The 24156-nt window shown below is 41.7% G+C and overlaps 1 protein-coding gene across 3 annotated transcripts in view; it reads right to left on the reverse strand.

The window, feature by feature from the left end:
* The window catches only part of NAA16 (N-alpha-acetyltransferase 16, NatA auxiliary subunit), a 310852-nt gene that overhangs the window by 58692 nt on the left and 228004 nt on the right, over nt 1-24156 (reverse strand). Inside the window, exon 14 of one of the 3 annotated variants that reach the window (XM_033947900.1) lies at nt 15138-15351. The exons of 1 other annotated variant lie outside the window; for it this stretch is intronic. In XM_033947900.1, the coding sequence (XP_033803791.1) occupies nt 15138-15351 (214 nt within the window). Of the gene's footprint in view, nt 1-15137; nt 15352-16645; nt 16701-24156 lie in introns of those variants that run through there. One more of the 3 variants, XM_033947901.1, reaches the window with a different exon arrangement.

Here is a 24156-nt window from a genome sequence, read left to right on the forward strand (position 1 = left end):
AACTTTCTTCTCAGTTTGCGGCAGCAGCCAAGAAAGCAAACAAGATGCTAGGAATTATTAGAAAAGGGATGGTAAACAAGACTAAGAAGGTTATAATGCATCTGTACCGCTCAATAGTGTGACCTCACCTGGAGTATTGTATCCAGTTCTGGTCTCCTTATCTCAAAAAAGATATAGCAGCACTAGAAAAGGTTCAAAAAAGAGCTACCAAGATGATAAAGGGGATGGGCTCTTCAGCTTGGAAAAGAGACAGCTTGGAGGGGGTACATAATTGAGGTCTTCAAAATCCTGAGTGGTGTAGAAGTGGATCAATTTCTTTCTGCATCAAGATTTACAAAGACTAGGGAACACTCGATGAAGTTATAGGGAAATACTTTTAAAACAAATAGGAGGAAATATTTTTTCACTCAGAGAATAGTTAAGTTCTGGAATGCATTGCCAGATGATGTGTTAAGAGCGGTTAATGAAGCTGATTTTAAAAAAGGTTTGGACACATTCCTGGAGGAAAAGTCCATAAATGCTGTTGAGACAGACATGGGAAAAGCCACTGCTTGCCCTGGACCTCTGGCACGGAATGCTGATACTATTTGGCTTTTTCAAAAGCATAACACTTGATCATATATCCAACTCACAAAAATAAATAAGTGTTGCTGCTTCTTTTATTGATTATATTTACTACATTTCTTCTATAGATATATTTTTTCTTACATTTGTTCCAGTATTTCGAGGACTAAAAATAGAATAGAATATTAAATCAATACTTTTTAACCTTAGTTATAGTCAAATAAAATAGTTAGGGAGATTTAAGGGTGGGATGGAGGATTGACGTAGATGATTATACCACACTGTATCAATTCAGGATAAGGACCTGAAATAACATATATGTTATAAGAGGTTCTATGTACTGAGCTTATAGCCTATTTATGATATTTCATCCTCCTAGTTTATTTATTATTTGGGAAAGTTGGTATGGGAAGTTGGAGTGCTGTGTGACCAGTTCAGATAATATAATACATTAGTCATATTTAATAGCATGATATTCAGAGTTTGTGACACTGTAGGTGCAAAAAAGTGGTTTGATTAATTTATCAGATATTAAAAAAAACCCCAACAACAATCAACCAAAAAAACCCCAAACAAAAAAAAACCTTGTTTGATGATACTATTTGGGTTTTTGCCAGGTACTTGTAACTTGGATTGGCCTCTGTGAAGATGGGATACTGGGCTAGATGGACCACTGGTCTGATCCAGTAAGGCTATTCTTATACCTACACTGAGACCCTACCCCTTTTCATCTCTTGAGTTCTCCTTGTATTCCCTTCCCTTGTTCTTGACCCCAACCTTACCATGGTCCTATGTTACTTGTAATTGTACTGTATACTTACCTCTTATGTACGATTTTCAGTTAACTCCTGTTAACCGCATCAAACTTCATGTTATATTGCGGTATACAAATAAAATTGTATATATCCCTCTGCTTTTTCACAAGGACCCTTTTAATCTAGTTCTTTGTTATATATGTGCCAAATTAATTGTTTAATAATAAAATGTCCATGTCAAAGTTTCAGCTGGTTGGAGTTGGGGGTAACTCAGTTGAAAATTGTTCAACTTATAGGGTACTTAGTTTGAAGAAATTGGGAAACACCGATGTAGAGCTCTAAATACTGGCATCAGTAAACTGAATTGTACAAGCAGTTTACCTTAACATTCTTTTAAAAACTTGGCTATACTGTATCATTATTTTGTTCCACATGAGACCTTTAAGCCTCTTCTCTAGGGAACACAAATAAAGTAGAATCTATTGTCCGACACCTTCAGGGATTGGTGAATACCAGATAACTGGTTTTCTGGTTAATTGAGAGTGTGTTAGAAACCATGTCTAACACACTCTCAATTCCCCCCCCCCCACACCTTTTCGAAGCACCAGCGCGGCAGTGGTTCTGAGCTGCAAAACCCTCCTCCCTCCCTCAAGCCCTGAAGTAGCAGAAGCAGGAAGTGGTCCTGAGCCATGAAGTCCCTCGCTCCCTCCTTCTCGCCCTTCCTTACCCAAGTGCAGACAGCAGGAAGTAGCGTCAAAACAGCTGCTTGCGGCCAGCCCTAGGAGGGCCTTTCCTCTGACACGTCACTTCTGACGTATCAGGGGAAAGGCACTGCCAGAGCTGGCTGTCTCCTGATGACTGGCTGTGCTCAGATAAGGAAGGAGGGAGGGAGGGAGTTCACGGCTTGAGGAAGGGAGAGAGGATGGCTTTGTGGCTCAGGACCACTGCCGTGCTGGTACTTCAGGGTGGGAGGGAGGGGGGTTCGTAGCTGCTTTGGGGCTTGAGGGAGGGAGGATTTGCAGCACAGGACGCTGCTTCTGATGCTTCGGGGGATATTTTTTCCCAGCAGTGATTTTTTTTTTGCCGGTTGTGTGAGAGTGCCGATTAACTGAGACACGGTTAACCAATACTCTACTGTATACTGAATTGCCATCATAAAATTTTTCTTGGCTAACAACAAATGAAATTGTTACTAAACCCTCTATTGCATCAAGTACAAAACTCAGATTAGAAGCACTGAGGACAGGAAAATATCCCATATATCTAAATGCCTTGAGTTACTCCTGAAAAGGTGTAAACTAATTCCCCCCAAATTTGAGAAGCAGCACTTGTCCTGTTGGATGGCAGAACAGAGGGAGGCACATGACAGAAGTTAAACATTTATCTTATTTTACAAATTTTTAGTCCCACCTATCACAGATTTTATTATGTGTATTATATCTTGAGTCAGCTCTCTGCTGTACATGTTTTAAAATTTGTTTTACACTTCTCCCTCTGTATTCGTGGTTTCTGTATCTGCGGTTTTGCTTATTCGCGATTTTTTTGGCCGCTAACTCCATCCCCCCAAAAACATCTATCACTAAAGTTTTTTCCTTTTACTGTACAGTACCAATAAAAAAGTTTATCACTTATCATTACTGTAACTCTAAAAATCGCTGCTTCCATGCTTTCTCCCACAAATTCGCTGCTTCCATGTTTCCCAATGTGCACTAAGCCGCTGCTTCCCAGCATTCCTAGATAGAAAGGCTTCTTCCCAGCATGCATGAAATCGCTGGTTGGTTGCCCTGAAATCGCTGCTTGCTTGCCTGCCCTGAAATCACTGGTTGGTTGCCCTGAAATCGCTGGTTGGTTGCCCTGAAATCGCTGCTTGCTTGCCTGCCCTGAAATCGCTGGTTGGCCGTTAGTCTCGGTTTTTCCATATTTGCGCCTATTGGCAGCCCGCATCCACCGTGAATATGGAGGGAGAAGTGTATACTCTTTACAATGGGATCATATTAAAGAAAATAAAGTTGAATTATAAACTATTAAACGAGGTGCAGAAAAAAATGTTTGCCAGCATCCTAGAATGGTGTATTTTTATACACAACTTATACTAAAATACAATTAGATCACAATGTAAACTCTGCCTGTGCTCATAAATTTGTACAAGATGTGACGCAACAGTTCTATTCTATGTTTTGCTGTTGCTTCTGTTTTATGTATTTGGATTAAAATTAATAAAGATATCTGGAAAAAAAGGATATTTATTGAAAACATATGAACATTCTATAACTGACTGCAGCAACAACAGTTTCTTGAATAATTAGGATCATTGTCGTCCTGCATTACCAACTTTCAGTTCAAATTCAGTTCACAGACAGATGGCCTGACATTATACTCTATAATTTTTCCGATATGTAGTAGAATTCATGTTTCCATCAATAATGGCAGGCTGTTCCACTCCTGATGTAAAGGAGTGCTAGACTATGTTACATAAACATGCTTTTTCCGAATTAAAATGCTTTATTATTGATGTGATATGGAAAATGGGTGGCGATCAGAACAAATCACTAGCATAGTGTGAACAACGTTGGATCAACAGATTAAAAAGTTAGAAGGCTTGAATGCTTACATTGAATGGAAAGATTTTTTTGTAGTTCTGATCTGTTTAACTGCGATTCGCCAACATTTCACGGTGATATCTTTTATTGGTTAGCAAAACATTGGCGTTTATTTAAAGTCATCGCCATTTTTTTGTCAAAATACACCCCAAAAAAAGAATGCACACTGTCATTTCATCTCTTTTGAGACACACTGTGTAAGGTGTGAACGTGAGCAAACACGAGTACCAGGTTTCTTTTAAATTAAGATAGCATTAATAATTTTTTTTTTTTTTTTTATTTTAATAATTTTTTTATATATATGATTTCAAATATTTAATCTAAACTGTATTGCCTTTTTCCTTATGATTTATACCTTTTACATATGTTTTCTTGAAGGAGCCACTCACTGAGCATGAGCATGTTCATAAATTTCATACTTTGACAATTCCATACTGATGCTATTTAAAATCTCAATGTGGAAATGAGTCCCTGAAGAAGCAATAATTTTGCACCATCATTGGACACGAAATAGCACTTTATTTTTCTTTGCACAATGTGGAATTGGCACTTACATATAAAGTTGATATAATAACACAAGGCCACAAAAAATTTATTTTTTGAATCATCTGACAATATAGCACGTTTTTCCTAAATCAGTTTTTCAAGCTGATTTCAGATCAGTTATTAGTTTTTTTCAGTCACGTAAACTTTTAAAGTTAAGACTAATATTAGTTTATAGCGTTTTAGCATGTAGGGTTTTAAGAACTGCAGCATCAACTTAAAGAAGTGTTGCAGTATCTTTGGTCCAAAGTCAAATAAGCACACAGTATAGCATAATTATACTGGACTGTCATTTAGCAACTAATATTTCTTTTAAAATGCTTAGAGTATGTGTGTCTTGATTGTCAAGGCACAACATCCAGCAGTAGTTGGCCATCATACTCTCATTACAGAAACCTTGGTAGCGACGCTCCATTAACTGAATGTCCTGGTGAAAACGTTCTCCTTGCTCGTCACTCACCATACCAAGATTTTACAGAAAAAAGTCAAGATGTGAGTGCGAAAAGTGTATTTTAATGACACGTGACAGCCAAGTTTCTGATATGAGTCAAGGAGATTCTGAACTCTTTCCTTGTATGAAGGAGACTTATGGTTGCATAGAAAGTTTTCCACTAACCACTTGAATGTCTCCCATGCTTCAAGCTCAGCTGCTGAGAGTGATTGCTTAAAATCGTCATCTTGCATAATGGACTTGATCTGTGGGCCTATAAATATCCCTTCCTTCAGTTTTGCAATGCTGATTTTTGGAAATTTCTTAACAAGATATTGAAAACCTGGCGAGTTTACTTTACACATGGCCTTTACCAGGTTCTTCATCAACCCCAGTTTGATATGAAGAGGTGGAAGAAATATTTTTTGAGGATCCACCAATGGCAATGGTATAAATTTCACACTGTTTGTCCCTGGGTTATAGGTATCCCCCTCAGCTGCCAGACACGCTTGATAATGTTCAGCTCTAGATCTGCTATTCCATAAGCACAGGAAACAGCAATATTTAGTGAATCCTCCTTATATTCCCATTAGCATGCCAATGACCTTATGTTCCACTGGTGTGTTTTCTAACTGATTGTTTCTAGTAAATTCGTCATATTTTCATAAGACTCCTTTAGATGAGCAGAATGGGCAATTGTTATACTTGGTTGGAATTTCCATTGTACAGTAACACTGCCTTCAAGCTTCTCTGTGAAGAATCAATGAAGAGTTGCAATTTGTCTGCACAATGCACTTGTGACAAACTGTTAAAGAGCCTGTTGATATCATGATATCCCAATGAGCCATTTACAGTGAAGAATGTTGTTAAGTTATGATTCCTTTTTTTGTAATGAGTTATATTAGCATCTTTTGCAAGCAAGTGCTTTTGCTTAAGCCTTAAAGCAAGAAGTTCTGCTTTTTCTTTTGAAAGATTTAGATCACGAATAAGATCATTGAGCTCAGCTTGTGTAAAGGTCTCTGGTTCTGAATCTTCATCATTCACATAATTAAGATCAGATAATTCTGGATTGTGACCAACTCCTGCATCATCATCATCACATTCCTCATCATGTTCCACAAAAGCAAGTCCATCTTGTGGAGGTACAGGGCACAGGCAGTAAGTCATCATGAGGAACAGGCCTAATACAAGAATCCAGAGTAGGATATATCATTTTGTGCTTAGTTTTAGCTGAGAATCCACTTGTGTTCACAAAGCAAAAGTAGCAATCTTTAATATGGTCTCGCAGTTCTCTCCATATTATTGGGATTGCAAATGACATCGCTGCCTTTCGTTGATTGAGCCAGTCACAATGTTCGTTGGAACAACTAGTACAGATGATATGTGGAGCCCAAGACTTGTCCTGGTTACCCAGTAGACAGCCAAAGTACAATTTGTATACCTTCTTCAGATCTACGGTAATTGGGCGACGTTGTGCTTTCGTTGTGAATGAACTACAAACGTAACAGAAACTATCAGAATGATTAGTACAATGTCTTGGCATGATAAAGACTGATATTATGAGCCTCATTACAAAAATGTGACGTGCTAGTGAAAAACTAAACACAGATTTGAAATCAGCATGAAAAATACTACAAAACCCACCCAACATTAACTCTGATGAAAATGATGTGTTGACCTTTGTAATTAATATTTAAAATATTAAAAAGATTTAGAAACTTTAACAAGGTTTTTTGGATTGATGATAAGATTAAGATATTTACTGATGGGTAATGTTTGGGTGTTTGAAATCCTTTTTCCTTGTTTTTGAAAACATTTACTTAAAAGTTGAAGTACACATTCACTCTCAGTAGTTCCCTATTTCGATTTATGCCACTGAAAAGTTCAAATTTTGATTGATCTATCTTGAAAATATTAGTTCAGAAGTAGAGAATGACACGGGGACAGATTTTTTCCAATTCCTGCAGGAACTTAATTTCCCTGTCCCCATGAGTTTTATCGCTGTCCCTGCCCCATTCCTATAAGCTCTGCTTTAACCACACAAGCCTCGAACACTTAAGATTTTAGTGTTTGCAGATTATAACAGAGCTTGCAGAAATGGGGCAGGGACAGGAAAAGAACTCTCTGGGATGGGAAAACGAGTTCCTGTGGGGAAACCCACAACATTATCCCTCGTGGTCAGCCTGGGCCCCAGCTTACTGATCCTGCTCTCCCCCCACCCACCCACCCCCGGCCATGTGTGTGCTAGGACCTCCTCCAAACCCCTGTATGCATGCCAGTACCCTCCCTCTGAGACCCCTCATCTTCCCAGACATCCCCCTTCCCCTTATTGTAGGTTGCCTACTCCTCCTGCCACAAGACCCACCTCTTCAAAATGGTGGCACCCTGCCTGGTGCATCCTGGGAGGGACCTACCATTTTGAAGAGGCAGGTCCTGAGGGAGGATGGAGTAGGCATTCCTCCTGTCACTGCTTCCCACAACATAGTTTTGGGTCGCCTTTGCACAAAAGGGGAGTCCTGGGGAAGGATCTTGGCACACATGGACGGGGGAAGAGAAGGATCATTGAGATGGGTTGTGGGGCCCAGCCACCAGACCTCCGAATATACAGACAACCTCCCTCCTTTCCACGGGAGTTCAGAAACTGGCCTTGCATCACTGGGACATCTTGGAGGCTGTTGCTGGATGGGAACCTAAGGGTTAAGCTTGCCTAGAGCTTCCAAACCTCTGTCGAGAGCCATGAAATAATCTTTGTGCGGAGGACCCCAAAAGGTACCATGACCTGTCCAGAGGGGCATGTGGTCTACTCTCTGGCAAAGACTTAGGGAGACAATCTGCCACACTGGCCATAATTTCATCCAGTTCTTTGAAAAACAGCATTTGGCTCTTGAAAGGCAGCCTGCTTAATATAGCTTTGGAAGCAGAATCTCCCACCGATTGCCTATTTCAAAGCATTCTATGGGCAGAGATAGAAAAAGCAGATACCTTGCTCATGACTAAACACATCATATACAGCATAATCCACTCCAGAAATAAGCAACTGGGGGTAGATGTTGTTCTCTGCTGATGGAATCCTATATAATCTAGTAAGGCAGGCACGTGCAACAAAGGAAACCACAACTGCCACCTTCAGACCCAAATCTAAGGCCTCAATCTATCTGTTGAGTATTAAATCCACCCTGTGGCCTTGTGCATCCTTTAAAATAATTCCTCCTTTACTAGGTAGAGACGTACGTTTGATAACCTGTGCTACCAACGAATCCACCTTATGCAGAACAAACTGCTGTTGAAAACCAGGAGCTATCGGGTACAACTTTGTTATAGTCCTGGTAACCTGCAAGGGGCCCTCCGGAGTCTCCCAATGTTTTGTTAGCATCATTGTAATATCTGAATGCAAAGGAAAAAATGTGGTCATGACAGCAGCCTACATTGGAAGCTTGAGTGCTGTGCAGTTTGTTTGCAGCCTTTTAACTACTTGGATTTTTTGTGACTTTTATGTTTTTATATTTAAGACAACCAAGGACCCCATAAGAACCCTGAAGGCGGCAATTTTATTTTGCCAAAACACAGCTGTATTTTTACATTATTTGGTTTTTATCTTGTGAGTCGCTTGTGACTGTATACACCTTTTGTGGATTGTTTTTGAGATTATTGCTTTTAAGTTATTTGGACGCTTATTAGACAACAAACTGGTACATCTGATCTTCTGTTCCACAATCTTTTTGTTGTTTTACTGTCTTTGTCTCTATCACATCCAGTGGGAGGGTATCCAGGCATTCACCAAAACAACCATCACCACCCCCCTTCCATGAAAAAATGTTTCCTGAATCTACTATCTTACCAACTCAATTTATGTCCTTCCCCCTGCTCTGAAAAAGATTGGTCTGTATACCAATACCTGTCAAATATTTAAATATGTGCATCATTTCTCTCCCGCCCTTCCCTTTCTCTAGGAAATACATGCTTAGGTCTTCAAGTTTCTTCTCATCTGTCTCCTAGTGTAAACCACATACCATTTTTGTTGTCTTCTTCTAAATCACTTCTAATCTTTTTATGTTGTTGGAGATATATGGCTTCCAAAACTGCATGCAATTCTCCCAGCGGGCTTCACTAATGACATGTACAGAGGCAATAACACCTCTTTTGTTGTGCTGGTTATGCTCCTCTATGTATCCTAGTCTCCTCCTGGCTTTGGCCACCACCTTGTCACATTGTTTAGCCACTTTGAGATTCTCAGACATTATCATCCCTAGGTCTCTCTCCTAAATTGTGCTTATCAGCCTCTCTCCACTATCTCGCACATCTTCTTTGGATTTCTGTACCCATATGTATCACTCTGCACTTCTTTGTATTGAACTTTAATTGCCAGACCATTCTTCTATCCACTTTGTTGTAATCTTTGTGTCATCAGCAAAAGGACAAACTTTTCTTTTTAACCCTTCGGTATGTCAAAACAAAAAACATATTGAATAAAATTGGCCCCAGTAATGATTCCTAAGGTACTCCACTATTCATTTTCTTTTCCTACAAGCAGATTTCACTTACTAACACTCTGTGTTGTCTATCAGCTAGTTTCCAATCTATTTCACTACTTTGGGTCCTAACTTCAATATGCTCAGTTAATCAAATTTCAGTACTGTTTATACTCAAATTTAATTGATCCGAATATAAGTCGAGACCACCATTTTTCACCCCCCAAAAGGCTGACTTGAATATAAGTAGGGCAGCTTAATATTCAAATACCCTGCCGTGCTAGGATCTGAACCAAGTGCCCCCTCCCTCCCTGTCAGGCTCTGCACTCAGCCCCCTTCCCTCCAACCCCTGTCAGGCTCTGCACCCAGCTCCCTCCCTGTCAGGCCCTGCACACAGCCCCCTTACCTCCTTCCTCTGTCAGGCTCTGCACCCAGCTCTCTCCTCTGTCAGGCACTGCACACAGCCCCCTTCACTCCATCTCCTGTCAGGCTCTGCACCCAGCCCCCTCTACTTCATCTCCTGTCAGGCTCTGCAACCAGCCCCCTCTCTGCCAGGCACTGCACACAGCCCCCTTCCCAGGCTCTCCACCCTGTCCCCCCTCCCTGTCAATCTTACCTCCTCCTCTGCTGCTGGAATCCCTGGTGCTCCAGAGGTGTAGCGGTGCTGCTAACCTGGTTGGTACTGTGCTTTGGCACTGCTGCTTGGTGCTGAGCGACTTCCCAATGGCTCCTGCAAATTCTCGCAAGAATTCATGGGAGCCATTCAGGAAGACACTCAGTGCCGAGCAACAGCACCAAAGAATGCTCCCGCTTGGTATCGCTCAGTGGCAGCTGGAACTTGTGGCATTGATCGACCGGGTTAGCAGCTACACCTCTGGACCCACTACACCTCTGGACTACCAGGGGTTCCAGCGGTAGAGGAGGTAAGATTGACAGGACAGGGAGGGGGAAACAAGGCACAGAGCCCGGTAGTCTGGCAAAGGCCTGCAATAAGTCTGGGAGGGAAGCAGGTGTGCACTGGACCGAATATAAACTGGGACCCCCAAGGCTTTGTTCACTTTCAGTTTTTCTAGTTTATAAACAACTTTTTTCTGTGAACAGTGCAATATCTACTCCATTTCTACATATACCTTATGTCAGCCAACTACAGTCCCTCTCTAGGATTTTCCTCCATGAACACAGAACAGAAGTAATTGTTTAGCATGTCTGCTTTTTCCTCATCTCTCTCTACATAGTAGGTCTCAGACACTTTCAGTCATACGATTCCATATAAAAATATATGAATAAATTATCCACATACCTCTATTCAGTCACTGATTATTAAACTGCTTGGAAAGCCTAAATGTCTGTGTCTTGAGGACTGGTTTGGAAATCTCTCTCTATTGTGAACCACTGGTTAATGACACTGGGACAAATTTTTCACCATCCCCGCAGGAATTCAATTTCCCCATCTCATCCCCGTCTGCTTTGTCGTTGTCCCTGTCCATTCCTGTAAGCTCTGTCTTAACCACACAAGCTTTGAATACTTATGATTTTAAAGTGTTTGAGGCTTGTGCAGGTGAGGACAGAGCTTGCAGGAATGGGGCAGTCGTTGTTCCTTTCTCCGAGATATTCCCGACCTTGGACAATTTTATACTAATTAAAACTACAAATCTTAACTCCTTTACACCATGTTTATTCCCTATCCAATGTGATACCAGTGGTAATGCCAACTTACCCAATCGTAAATTACTCAAGTACTGAGCTATCCTTTGGTTGTCCTAAGAACTATTTCCCGCACGGGAATACAACTCCATAAACCACCTGACTAGTCTCACAGTCAGAGTAGCCACGAAGGTAAATCTGCTTACTACTATTGGGGACAGTTATCTTATTTACCTGGAGAGCAAACGTATAGTAAACACAATTGTTACATCGATAATACTCCCCAGGTTCTACACCAGCTTCTTCCTGGACACCATTACCAGCCAAAATTTATCGCAAATTGTGACCATGGGTATAAGCAAACCTTGGCATAGCTATAAGCTCAGGATGCAGATTTAAAGCGTACCGATGCCTGCATATTGTTTTTCTAATTTGCTGAGCTTGCACTGAATGCGGCAGCACACACACTTGTTTGCCGAGTAAAATACTACAACAATTTGTATTGGAACAATTACTTGCATTCACAGAAAAGACAAATGTATTTTTTCTGAGACAGGTAGGTTTTAGGTCTGGTCATAGTACTGAAACCCTGGTTTGTTGTTTTTTTGAGCGAAACTGAAATTTTAGATAATGGTTATTTAGCATTTACAGTTTCTCTTGACTTAGCAGCAGCATTCAATCTGGTAGATCATGGATTGCTGATAAATAGATTGATTACTATTGGACTCTCTTCAACAGTTACAGACTAGTTTAACTGAGCATATTCAGTCAAAGTAAATTCATTGCTATCAACGGAATTTCATCTTTTTATGGTGTACCTCATTTTAATATTTTTTGCCCCATTGCTTACAATACAAGAATATGAACTAAGAGTACCATATTTTTCACTCCATAAGACGCACCTTTTCAAGGATGCGTCTTATGAAGCGAATACCCAAACCCCTCCTGTTACCTTTTTGTAAATTCTGAGGCCCTCCCTCGTTGGACACGGCTGCCTGAAGCACCGACAGCTGATGCGACTGTTTCCAAGTCTTCTTCCCTTGCGGCAGAGCAGCTCACAAGGCTGCCGGTCTAGTTCTGTGCCGCTTCCCATAAGAGTTCTTAATAGGAGAGTTCTCGCGAGAAGCGGCACGGGACCAGGCCGGCAGCCTTGTGCGCAGCTCTACCGCAAGGGAAGAGGACTCCAAGGAAGCCGCATCAGCTGTCGGTGCTCCAGGCAGCTGCATCCAGCGAGGGAGGGCCTCAGAATTTAAAAGAGGTAACGGAGGGGGGGGGAGGGGGGCCGGGAGCTGCCCTGCCTAATTAAAAATAGGTACGGGGCAGGGGCCTGCCTGCCTGTGGCCAAATTAAAAATGAGGGCGAGGTTGGGCTTGCCTGCCTGAGGAGGCTGTCTTGGATGGGGGTAGGCCTGCCTGCCTGCCTGGGGGGTAGGCCTGGGGGGGGAGGACTGCCTGGGAGGGGAGAGGCCTGCCTGTCTGAGGGGGGCTACCTGGGAGGGGGTAGGCCTGCCTGCCTGCCTGGGGGGGGTTACCTGGGAGAGGGGTAGGCCTCCCTGCCTGGGGGATAGGCCTGGGAGGGGGAATGCTCCTGCCTGCCTGGGGGGGCTGCCTGGGAGGAGGGAGGACTGCCTGCCCTGTCCCTGCCTGCCCTGTCCTTACCTGCCTGCCAGCCACTAGGCCAGCCTGACCTGTCCCTAGACAAGAGGGGGGACAGGGTACAGAGCCTGGCAGGGAGGGGGGGCAGGGTGCAGAGCTTGGCAAGGAGTGTGGGGTTGGGTGTAGAGCCTGGCAGGGAGAATTTGGCTTAGAATGTTTTTTTCTTGTTTTCCTCCTCTAAATCTAGGGTGAGGCTTATGGTCAGGTGCGTCTTATGGAGCGAAAAATACAGTATATTGTTATGCAGATGATATACTTATTGTCGCTAAGATTAATCCAGTTCAGTTAGATTTAACACATTTAATAAATAGATTATCTGCATTATCACAGTGGTTTAAAGAACAAAAATTTGTTCTGAATATATAGAAATGTAGTTCATGTTGGATAACTGGACATTATGCTCAACCTCAGGTAGATCTGTTCTTACTAGGGAAAAAATATCAGCAGTGCAGACTTTTAAATATCTTGGAATTATAGTTGATCATCAATTAATCTTTGAATATCAAATTTGCTAAAATATTGTTTTTATTCATTGAGAATGTTTTGGGCGATAAGAGGTCTATTTGAGAAATGCAATTTGCACACTCTTATTCATGCATTTGTAATCTCAGAATTGGTTATTGCAATATTATATATATATATATATATATACATATATATATATATATAGGTCTTAAAAGACTACAAACAATTCAAAATATTATAATTAAATTACTTGGATATAAAAAGAAGTATGATAGAGCTACCCCATTGTTTTTACAGTATCATTCGTTACCAATTCTTCTTCTTGAGGTGTTTTTTTGTTTTGTTTTTTTTTTTTTAATATTTCACAAATGCCAACTCTTTTGTCTTTATTTTTTCCACCACTAGTTTGGAGAACCATATTGGTTTCCTTTTTCTCTTATTTTTATTTATTTTCCTCACATAAAGGTTGGTAGCCCTTTTTATTGCTCCTTTCAGCTTGGACCACTGCTCTGAAGGCACTGCAGCCTGCCTCAGTTCTAAATTGTAGCTGGATCTGAAAGAAGAGACCTTCAAGTTTATTTTGGTTTGATATATCACTTAAAATACATCCTAAACAGTTTACATAAAGCATAACTAAAAGTAATTTAAAACAGAGAGGCTTGACTGATCCTCAAACACCGTGGAACCATTTGTGCAAAGAGGGGATGCAAAATCTCAGCCGGCACCCTGGAAGCCCCACCGAGCCACCTGTGGATGCCTAACAGCCTACGCTCAAGCCCCTGAAAATCAATAAGCAAGATAAGCAACTAGGGATATGGACCCTGAGCTCTAAAAGTTTTCTTTCTTCAGGCTGTTCAAACAGGGACCAAGTCTGCTTGTTATCTAGGCAGGCAAAGCTTTTCCCCGCACTAGGGAGCTCTGGTGCACTGAAAGCCGCAAAAAATCACCAAAAATAAAAGAAATATACAGAGCAGATAAGAAACACAACTTTCAGCTTGCATCAGAAAGAAAAAACTAAAGAGGGCAGTAGAGCCCTCTGGAGGAAGAGGTGGAATTGGAAAACATGGAGTGGATTCCTTCTGCACAGCTCATGAGCATGTGGAGAATACCTTACTGTCCAGAATGACACACTTATTGCAGCAGAAAATCCTATTTACATGGCATGTAAGATCAGCTACATTTACAATAGGCAGGCAAGAAGTCAGTAATCCTCATGGCCACTAGTCAACCAGCTACCTACTTGCCCAATGGGCACAATGTCATTTGTAATGGCAGTGCTATCTCTTCCCTACAAATCATTAGTATGAGACAATATTGTACCCCTGATCCTAACAAAAGCATTATCTTTTTGAACGCCAAAGAACTAACAGGTGACCTTGCTCCTCAAAACAACAATGGCTTCCAGAATAGGAGACCATTCTACCCTGAAGATTTTCTTTATACCTTGCTTCTGCCTTTCTGCCTCAACAATTTCAATTCTGCTATTCTAGCCTCCATTGATCAAACTCATTCTCTGATAGCCAGATGTTCCAAGAACCAAGTACACAAACACAATATCTCACAAACTAATGGCTGAACATACAGTGGCACATGTGCTAAAGACTGGATAATCCTATCTTGTTGCTGAAGAGTGCATGTTTTCACTGTTGTTGTGTAGAACTGAGAATGCCTAAACTGATTTAAAGTCCCGTGTAATTATATGGTGTAGATTGTTAGTATGTAAATAACTGACAAAAGAATTACAATTTATCTATGGGCAAGATTGGGGTTATCCACTTGATATGACTCCTTAATCGATTCTTATGTTGGAAAATCTCCCTCTTATCTTAAGTGAATAAAATACATCAAAGACTGTGTCTTGAACTGAAATCAAATCACCACTGGTGACTACTAGTTATCTGTCCATTACGAAGCTTTAAGACAATTTTCCAGCAAGCCAATACTCAAGTCCTGCCCACCCACAAACAGATGTAGCATTTACTACCAGCACTCTCACATTTACAAGGAATTACCTGAATTCACTTCCTGCTCTTTGCTTTCATTAGTTAATGGATTATCATGTAGCTTTAGGTAGATTTCTATTGCTGATTTAGCAGCTCTGAAGTAAAACACATGCTGCCTAAGCACATCTTCCAATCTCAGGAGATCCACGTAGGCCCGAAGGGTCATCTTCCTCATACAATATGTATGGAAGTCAAACTGATCATCCGTTATCTCAAAAAAATGCTTTAAAATAAGACAGAATACAAAAATCAGACAGTGTAGCAAAAAAACTATTACAAGGTTAAAATGGAGCGGACAAGCTGATGTGTAAAATTCAAAGATGAGTTGAAACTGGAACATATCTCTGATCTATAATTCAACATGGACTTTGCTGAAGATATGGTACATATTTGACAACTCAGTACCATGTGTGTAAAAGAAATACGGATACACTCTGTCAGATAGCATTTTAAAATTTCATTTTCAGCTTTCCAGACTTTCCACTCCTTACCCAGTTATCAGCCTTTACTACCTCAATTACTGCCACCAGTACTCTCTCAAGCTCAGTATTTCTATGCCTTTCTAGCTTTGGTCCAAGTCACATCAGCTCAATAAATTACTGACACTTAACACTCTTCAAAACAGAAATGGCTTCCTTCTTTAAATTTGCTTTTCAGAATGAATGTCAGCAGTGAATAGCTGATGAACTTTGAATTCCTGGAGAACGATCTCCAATCTAAAGCATTTCCTCCCCTCCCCAAAAAAACACAAAGCCCTGGTGACTCAAATAGCAGCAAATGGCCTTGAAGATGCTAAGCAAGTAAGTCAATGATGTTAAAACTTTTTTATATGGTGGGATGAGATGGCACAGCACAGTCACATGTCGATGTAATGGCAGATCCTGCTGAACTTGGCAGGGAGAATAAGGCCAAATTAGAGCAGGAGTCATAAGAGGAAGAAAGATACTGGAGCACAGAGGTGCTTACTAAAGCTGACCTTTAGGCTATGTTTGCAGATTTAAATAGAGAACTCAAGAAGTGCTGAACAATACACACAGACTGAAGGGCCCAATGAAAATGTTATGTTCAGATCTGGTGGAGGTAGTCAGAAAGAATGGAAGGGGCAGATTGCTGAACAGACAGACCTGCATAGGACTTCAAGAGACTAGTGAGCAAACAGGGATCCTACTGGAGGGAACTGAGAATTTGGAAAACTGCTCCAGGAGGAGTAATTTAAGGATCCATGTTGTCCTGAAAGAAGAGGGTGATGAGAACTATGTAGAGACAGTACAAACAGAACAGAGATTCTGGCACATAGAACTGAGGGACAGCAGGTAGACAGACCAATTAAAATTGAGAACACAGGGCTTTTGGCTGTCAACAAGGCAATACAAGGAAAGATTAGGTTCTTTACCTTGTTAATCTTCTTTCTTTTAAACCCACACTCTATTCCTGAACGTTCAAGTAGACAATCCCTTCTTGCGAGAACACTTGTAGTAAGCTTCATTTGCATACTTTTGTTCCTCCTCCTCGCTTACCTCTGGAGTACTGCCGGCCATTTCCTCAGTGCGTAACAAAGCAGACAGCAAATTCCTGGAGAGGACAGAGAAGAGAGAGATACAAGGATATTCCCCAAGAAACATGTCTAATTTGCTCATAATATTAAACATCACAACAAATAATGAAACATTTGGCAAAAAGAATGATAAGCTGAACAATGAGACCTGAAGCCTGCACTAATAGTGTGGAGGCATAGAACCCCCCACTCCGCCCCCCGAAGTGAAAAAACACCAGTAGTCACAGATAGTATTCTTATGAATGCAGGACAAATAAATAAGAAGTCCAACTTACTGGTATTTATTGAGGAGAAAGCAGGCGAATCAGTATCTCCAAGGGTGGGCTTCAGCAATAGAATTTGGGTTTACAAGAAAGAAGATTAACAAGGTATGAATCTAATCTTTCCGTCTTGTATAACCCCATTCTATTCCTAAACGTTCAGGACGTAACAGAGCAGTCCCTCAAACTTAGGGTGGGACTGATAAGCCTGCTATCAGGACCAAGGATCCAAATGCGGAATCCTTCTTGGCCATCTATTTTGTAAAACTTCATGAATATATGCAGAGAAGACCAAGTGGTGGCTCTATAAATCTCTTCTGGGGAAACCACCGAAGATTCCACCCATGAGGAAGCACTGCTTCGTGTAGAGTGGGTCTTCACCGAGATAAGAGCTCCAATATAAGCGGAAGAGATGCCCATATGAATCCACCTGAAAATCGACCTCTTAGATGCCAACCTTTTTGGGCCAACCAACCAGGACAAACAGATGGTCTGACAAACAAAACTCATTCGTATCTCCCAAGTACCTTCGAAGAATCCTGCACATATCCAGAGATTTTAACACCCTATTCTGTTTACTCGAACCCCAAGGTGCGTAGGCTGGCAAACACACCTCAAAATGGGATCGTCACGTGAGATCTCTTCACAGAGAAAGATAGGGGAGGGTTATTGGGGTGGGCAGACTTGGTGGGCCGTGGCCCTTATCTGCCGTCTATTTCTATGTTTCTATTTATATGGAAGCTAGAAACCACCTTCAACAGGAAAGAGGGAACTGTGAATAGAATGACACTTGAGTTCGTAATCTTAAGAAAAGGATCTCTACAGGACAACGCCTCTGGGTAGAAATAATAGCCACCAAAAACACAGTGAGATCCATTAAAGAAGTCTTGTCCAGTGGCTCATAGGGCAGACTTGCAAGAGCCCTGAGAACCAGGTTAAGAGCTCCCTTCAAAAATGTTACGCTGATTTTTAAAAAGGGTTCCAAGGGAGATCTGGGAAATGACAGACTGGTAAGCCTGACTTCAGTGCCAGGCAAAATGGTGGAAATTATTTTTTTTAAAATTATGGAACATTTAGACAAACATGATTTAATGGGAGAGAGCCAGCATGGGTTCAGCTGAAGGAGATCCTGCCTCACCAATTTGTTGGACTTCTTTGAAGGTGTGAATAAATATGTGTATAAAGGTGAGCCGGTTGATATAGTATATAAGAACATAAGAACTGCCATCTCCGGATCAGACCCATGGTCCATCGTCTAGATTTTCAGAAAGCTTTTGATAAAATTCCTCATGAGAGGCTCTTAGAAAATTAAAGAGTCATGGGATAGGAGACAAAGTTCAGTTGTGGATTAGGAAAATTGGTTATCAGATAGAAAACAGAGGGTAGGGTTAAATGGCCATTTTTTTCAATGAAGGAGGATAAATAGTGGAGTGTCACAAGGATCAGTACCAGGGCCAGTGCTAATTAAATTGTTTATAAATGATCTGGAAATTGGAACGATTGAGGTGATTAAATTTACAGATGACACTAAACTGTTCAAAGTTGTTAAAACGCATACAGATTGTGAAAAATTGCAGGCAGACCTTAGGAAATTGGAAGACTGGGTGTCCAAATGGCAGATGAAATTTAATGTGGACAAATGCAAAGTGATGTACATTGGGAAGAATAACCCAAAACATAGTTACCAGATGCTAGGGGGCAAGTGCCCAAGAAAAAGATCTTGATGACATTGTAGACAATACAATGAAACCTTCTACCCAATGTGTAGTTGTGGCTAAAAAAAAGGCAAACAAGATGCTAAGAATTATTTAAAAAGAATGGTAAATAATGCCTCATTATCGCGCCAAGTTGAGACCTCACTTGGAGTATTGCTTTCAATTCTAGTTGCCTTATCTCAAGAAATATATAGAGAAACTAGAAAAGGTTCAAAGAAAGTGACCAAGATGATAAAGGGGATGGAACTCCTCTCGTATGAGGAAAGACTAAAAAGGTTAGGGTTCTTCAGCTTGGAAAAGAGACGGCTGAGGGGAGATATGATTGAAGTCTACAAAATCCTGAGTGGTGTAGAATAGAACAGGTACAAGTGGATTGATTTTTTTACTCCGACAAACATTACAAAGACATGGGGACACTTGATGAAGTTACAAGGAAATACTTTTAAAACCAATAGGAGGAAATATTTTTTCACTCAGAGAATAGTTAAGCTTTGGAACACGTTGCCAGAGGTTGTTGTAAGAGTGGTTAACATAGCTGATTTTAAGAAAGGTTTAGACAAGTTCCTGGAGGAAAAGTCCATAGTCTGTTATTGAGAAAGACATTGGGGAAACCACTGCTTGCCCTGGATCGGTAGCATGGAATGTTGCTACTCCCTGGATTTTGGCCAGGTACTAGTGACCTAGATTGGTCACTGTGAGAATGAGCTACTGGGCATGATGGATCATTGGTCTGACTCAGTAAGGCTAGTCTTATGTTCATATAACAGAGATAAAATCTAAGCAGTGCCTGCCTTTATGAGCTGGGCTACATGGGAATGTATCTAAATTTGACTGGCTCAGCTTTTTGAAGGTACAGACATTAGGATCTTCAAGACTTTCCAGATGTATACTTTAATCCCCAAGAATTATTGAGAAAGACATGGGGAAAGCCACTGCTTGCCCTGGATTAGTAGCATGGAAAGTTGCTACTATTTGATTTCTTGCCAAATACTAGTGACCTGGATTAGCCACTGTGAGGACGGGCTACTGGGGTCGGTAGCATGGAATGTTGCTACTTTTTGTGGTTTTGCCAGGTACTAGTGACCTGGATTGGCCACCATGAAGATGGGGTACTGGGTTAGATGGACCACTGGTCTGACCCAGTAAGACTATTCTTATGTTCTTATATACTTCCTTCTGTCATTGCAGAGCAGCATACTACAGATGGTTATTTTTGAATTATCAATACGAGATACTTCCTGTGACTGAGTATCTCTCTATGTGAAAGATTTCATACCAAGAAGGCAGTGCCTGCAAATCTCTCATGTATGTTCATTGTGGATATCCTGAAAACCCAACTGGCCAGGTGGTCCTTGAGGACTGGGTTGAAAAAGCAGTTACTTACAATAATAGGTGTTATCTAGGGACAGCAGGCAGATATTATCACATATGGTGGTGACGTCATCCACGGAGCCCCAGTACAGAGTGCATCACCACTTTAATTTTTTAGAAAGTTAGCAATTGCCCTCACTGCATATGCGCAAGTGCCTTCCCGCCCGACATAGGCTCGTGGTACTTCAGTTCCATAAGCAAGCTAAGGAGCCAACCAGGGGAAGAGGGAGGGTTGTGAGAATATCTGCCTGCTGTCCCTGGATAACACTTGTTACAGTAAGTAACTGTGCTTTGTCCCAGGAAAAGCAGGCAGCACATTCTCACATGTGGGACTCCCTAGCTTACTAGAATGGGATGTAGGGTATGTTGGCCATAAAGAAAATAAATTTTGCAATATTGCTTGGCCGAAGTGACCATCCCATCTGGAATAAGATCCCAGACAATAGTAAGTTGTGAATGTATGAATTGAGGACCAAGTAGCAGCTTTAAAGATTTCATCAATAGGAGTGGAATGAAGGAAAGCAACTGAAGATGCCATAGCATGGACTTTGTGCACTGTAACACAACTCTCCAGTTGCAACCCAGCTTGAGCATAACAGAAGGTGATACAAGCTCCCAACCAGGAAGAAATAGTTCTCTTGGATAACGGTCAGCCCAACTTTTTAGGATCAACAGAGACAAATAATTGAGATGTTCTGTGAGATTGATTCCTTTGCAAATTGTAAGTCAAGACTCATTTTCAGTCCAATGTGTGAAGAGCCGCTTCTCCAGGATGAGAGTGAGGCTTTGGAAAAAAAAAAACACTGGAAGCACAATAGACTGAGATGAAATTCAATGACTACTTTTGGAAGAAACTTTGGATGTGTATGAAGTACTAATTTGTCATGGTAGAACACTGTGAAAGGCGGGTCTGTTGAGCTTCTTGGCAAAGAAGTAGATAACCCATTCCTCCTTGATTTGTTTATATAATACATTGCCACATGATTGTCTGTACGAACTAGGACATGATCGGCTACGAAGTGTTGAAAAATATATAGGCCTAAGCACCAAGAGATTGATGTGAAGATGCTGCTCTTGAGCAGACCAATGACCCTGTGTGTGAAGACCTTCTAGGTGAGCTCCCCAAGCATAGTTTGACGAGTCTGTGGTCAGGACTTTTTAATGTGGAGGGGTTTGAAACAACAACCCTCTAGAAAGATTGTAAGAGTTCATCCACCACTACAGAGATTGACGAAATAAAGATGAGACTGCAATCTGCTAAGAGAATGAGTCGAGAGCTTGAGACCATTGAGAGGTGAAAGACCATTGAGGTGTCCTGATATGAAGTCTTGCAAAGGGAGTCACGTGAACTATGGAGGCCATGTGGCTCAGAAGCACCATCATCCGTCTGGCTGAGATTGATGGAAGGTGATAAATCTGAGTGCAAAGCTGAATCAAATTGTCTTGTCTTTGCTGGGGAAGAAATGCTCTGAGAAGAATGGTGTCAAGGAGAACTCCCATGAATTGCAAAGTTTGAGAGGGTTGAAGTTGAGATTTGGCAAAATTGACTTTGAACCCCCAACTGTTGAAGCAAGAGAATTGTCTATTGTGTTGCTGTCAGCACCCTTTGAGGAGTGGCAACCTTTATGAGCCAATCATCAAGGAACTTGATGCAAAAGTGGCCTGTGATGCTGTTTGGGAAGCTGGCAGCTTCTTAGCTGGCTTACCTGAAGGTGCAAGATCACCCGATACCGATGCTGATGTTCATGCCGATGTCTTTGACGTCGATGGTTGTGAGGTCTTGTCTTTTTCCCTCCCTTACTTTCTTTCCGTTTCATGTAAGTTAATCTGAATTTGTCTAGTATTTTTAATATTTGATAAAATATTGCTTTTATTTACCTATTTTAACTGTTTCTCACAATCTTTTTATATTGTACACCGTCTAGACCAGCGGTCTCAAACACGCGGCCCCCCAGGGACTATTTTGCGGCCCGCAGTCTGTCCTCCCCACTTCACAAGTTTTCCGATTGTGGAGAGGACAATCGCGTACAGACCGCGACTGCTGTAATTGACTTGCGTTGGAGGGACACAAACGGCCTCCTGGTGGCGCTGTGCTTCTCCCAGTCTCAGTCTCCCTCCGCCCGCTTTGGCTTGCGTCTCTAGGAGGCATTAATGTCAGTGAGCGGCTGCTGGGTTGTGCTGTGCATCTCGCGATCTCAGCCTCCCTCCGCCCCATCTCAGCCCGGATCCGGAGCACATGGCTCACTCTGCCCTGCAGCTCGCCCACAAGCACTGGAACCACGCAACGAGGCATCCTAGGCTGTGGTGGCGGTTGCAGTGTAGGGCTGTAGGCCTTTGGCAAGTATGTGAAAAATGTGTTTCTTTGGAAATTACAATTATCCTTCCCACAGAAATTTTTTTTTTAACCCCTTACGATTTCTCCTGTAGTGGTTTTCTTCACATAGGCTTTGATTTATTACAATTGTCTGTCACACAGAAATTTTTTTTGATCCCTCCCTATGATTTCTCCTGTGGTGGTATTTCTTCACATTGGCCTATGTCAGTGGTCGGCACACTGCGGCTCTTTAGTCATTTGAGTGCAGCTCGCCTAAAGCAGGGGTCCCTAACATGCTTCCCTTCTCACTGCCCTCCCCCAAGTCACCACCATTGGGGAACAGGCCGCCACCACAGCCGGTGAATAGGCTACCACCTCCACCATCAGGGAATAGGCTAACACCGCCGCAATCGGGGAACAGGCCAGTGCCGAGTTCTTAGCTCTCTCTGCTTATCTTCCCCAGCGCAGAGCTGACCAATTCTCACCACCCGATGTCAATTCTAACGTCGGAGAGGAAGTTCTGGGCCCGCTAATCGTTGGCTGGCCCGGAACTTCCTCTTCGTTAGAATTGACGTCGGGTGGTGAGAATTGGTCAGCCCTGTGCTGGGGAAGATAAGTAGGGAGAACTAAGAACTCGGCGCTGGCCTGTTCTCCGATGGTGGTGGCTTGGGGGAGGGTAGAGAGAAATAAAGAAAAAAAGGGGGGAACAGGGAGACAGAAAGAAAGAAGGAAGACGGGACACAGACAGAAAGGGGCATGGAGAGAGAAAGAAAGAAAGGGCATGGAGAAAGAAAAAAAGGGGGCACAGAGAGAGAGAGTAAGACAGACATATAGAAAGAAAGGGGGCATGGAGAGAGAGAGAAAGAAAGAAGGGGGCAGGGTGAAAGAAATAAAAAGTTGGGGGAGGGAAGGAGACAGATGCCAGACCAGTGGAAAGGAAGGAAGGAAGGAGGGAGGGAGGGAGAGAAAGGAAAGAGATGTCAGACCATGGAAATAGGGATGGAAGAAGAGAGAGATAGAAGGGAAGGTAAGACATGGAAAAGTAGATTTTGAAAAGAAAGCAGAAAAATTGAATATTAAGTTAATGCCAAAGATGGATGCAAGGCAGAAAGTGAAGACGGAGAGAAAAACAGTCAAAGGACAAGAAGGCCCTGGAAACATAGTTAAAGGCACAGAAAAATAAAGTCACCAGCCAACAAAGGTAGGGAAAATGATTTTATTTTCAATATAGTGATTGAAATGTGTCAGCTTTGAGAAAGGAAAGATATTAAACTTTAAATGTGAGGGCTGCAGAAAAAATAGGGTACTTGGAGGGCCGGAGAAAAAATAGTTAATGACAATTTTGCTTAAGGTAAAATTCTTTAAAGTTTATAAATCTTTCCTTTAACTGTTAAAGGAAAGATTTATAAACTATAAAGAGTTTTACCTCATGCAAAGTTGTCATTTCTTTAATAAGACATTAACTATTTTTCCTGCTGTCCTCCAAGTACCTACAAATCCAAAATGTGGCCCCACTAAGGGTTTGAGTTTGAGACCACTGGTTTAGACATTTGTTAAGATAGACAATATATAAAAAATAAAGAAACTTGAAACTTGGTATCTGGCTTTTGATGGAGCACTTCTACAAAGTAGAACACCGAGCACAGGGTTCAATCCGGTGTTTGAGATCAAGGCACTGCAAACATGAACGATGCGGGTTGGTGCTAGAAATGGTCTTTGGCACCTGCAGCACTTTCTGAAGCCCAATAACGGCCTAAACATGGACAGGAAGACCATGGAAGCCAAATTAAACTCAATGGCTGAAGAGAAAACA

This window comes from Geotrypetes seraphini, chromosome 6 (genome assembly GCF_902459505.1).
Source record: "Geotrypetes seraphini chromosome 6, aGeoSer1.1, whole genome shotgun sequence".
NCBI lineage: Eukaryota > Metazoa > Chordata > Amphibia > Gymnophiona > Dermophiidae > Geotrypetes > Geotrypetes seraphini.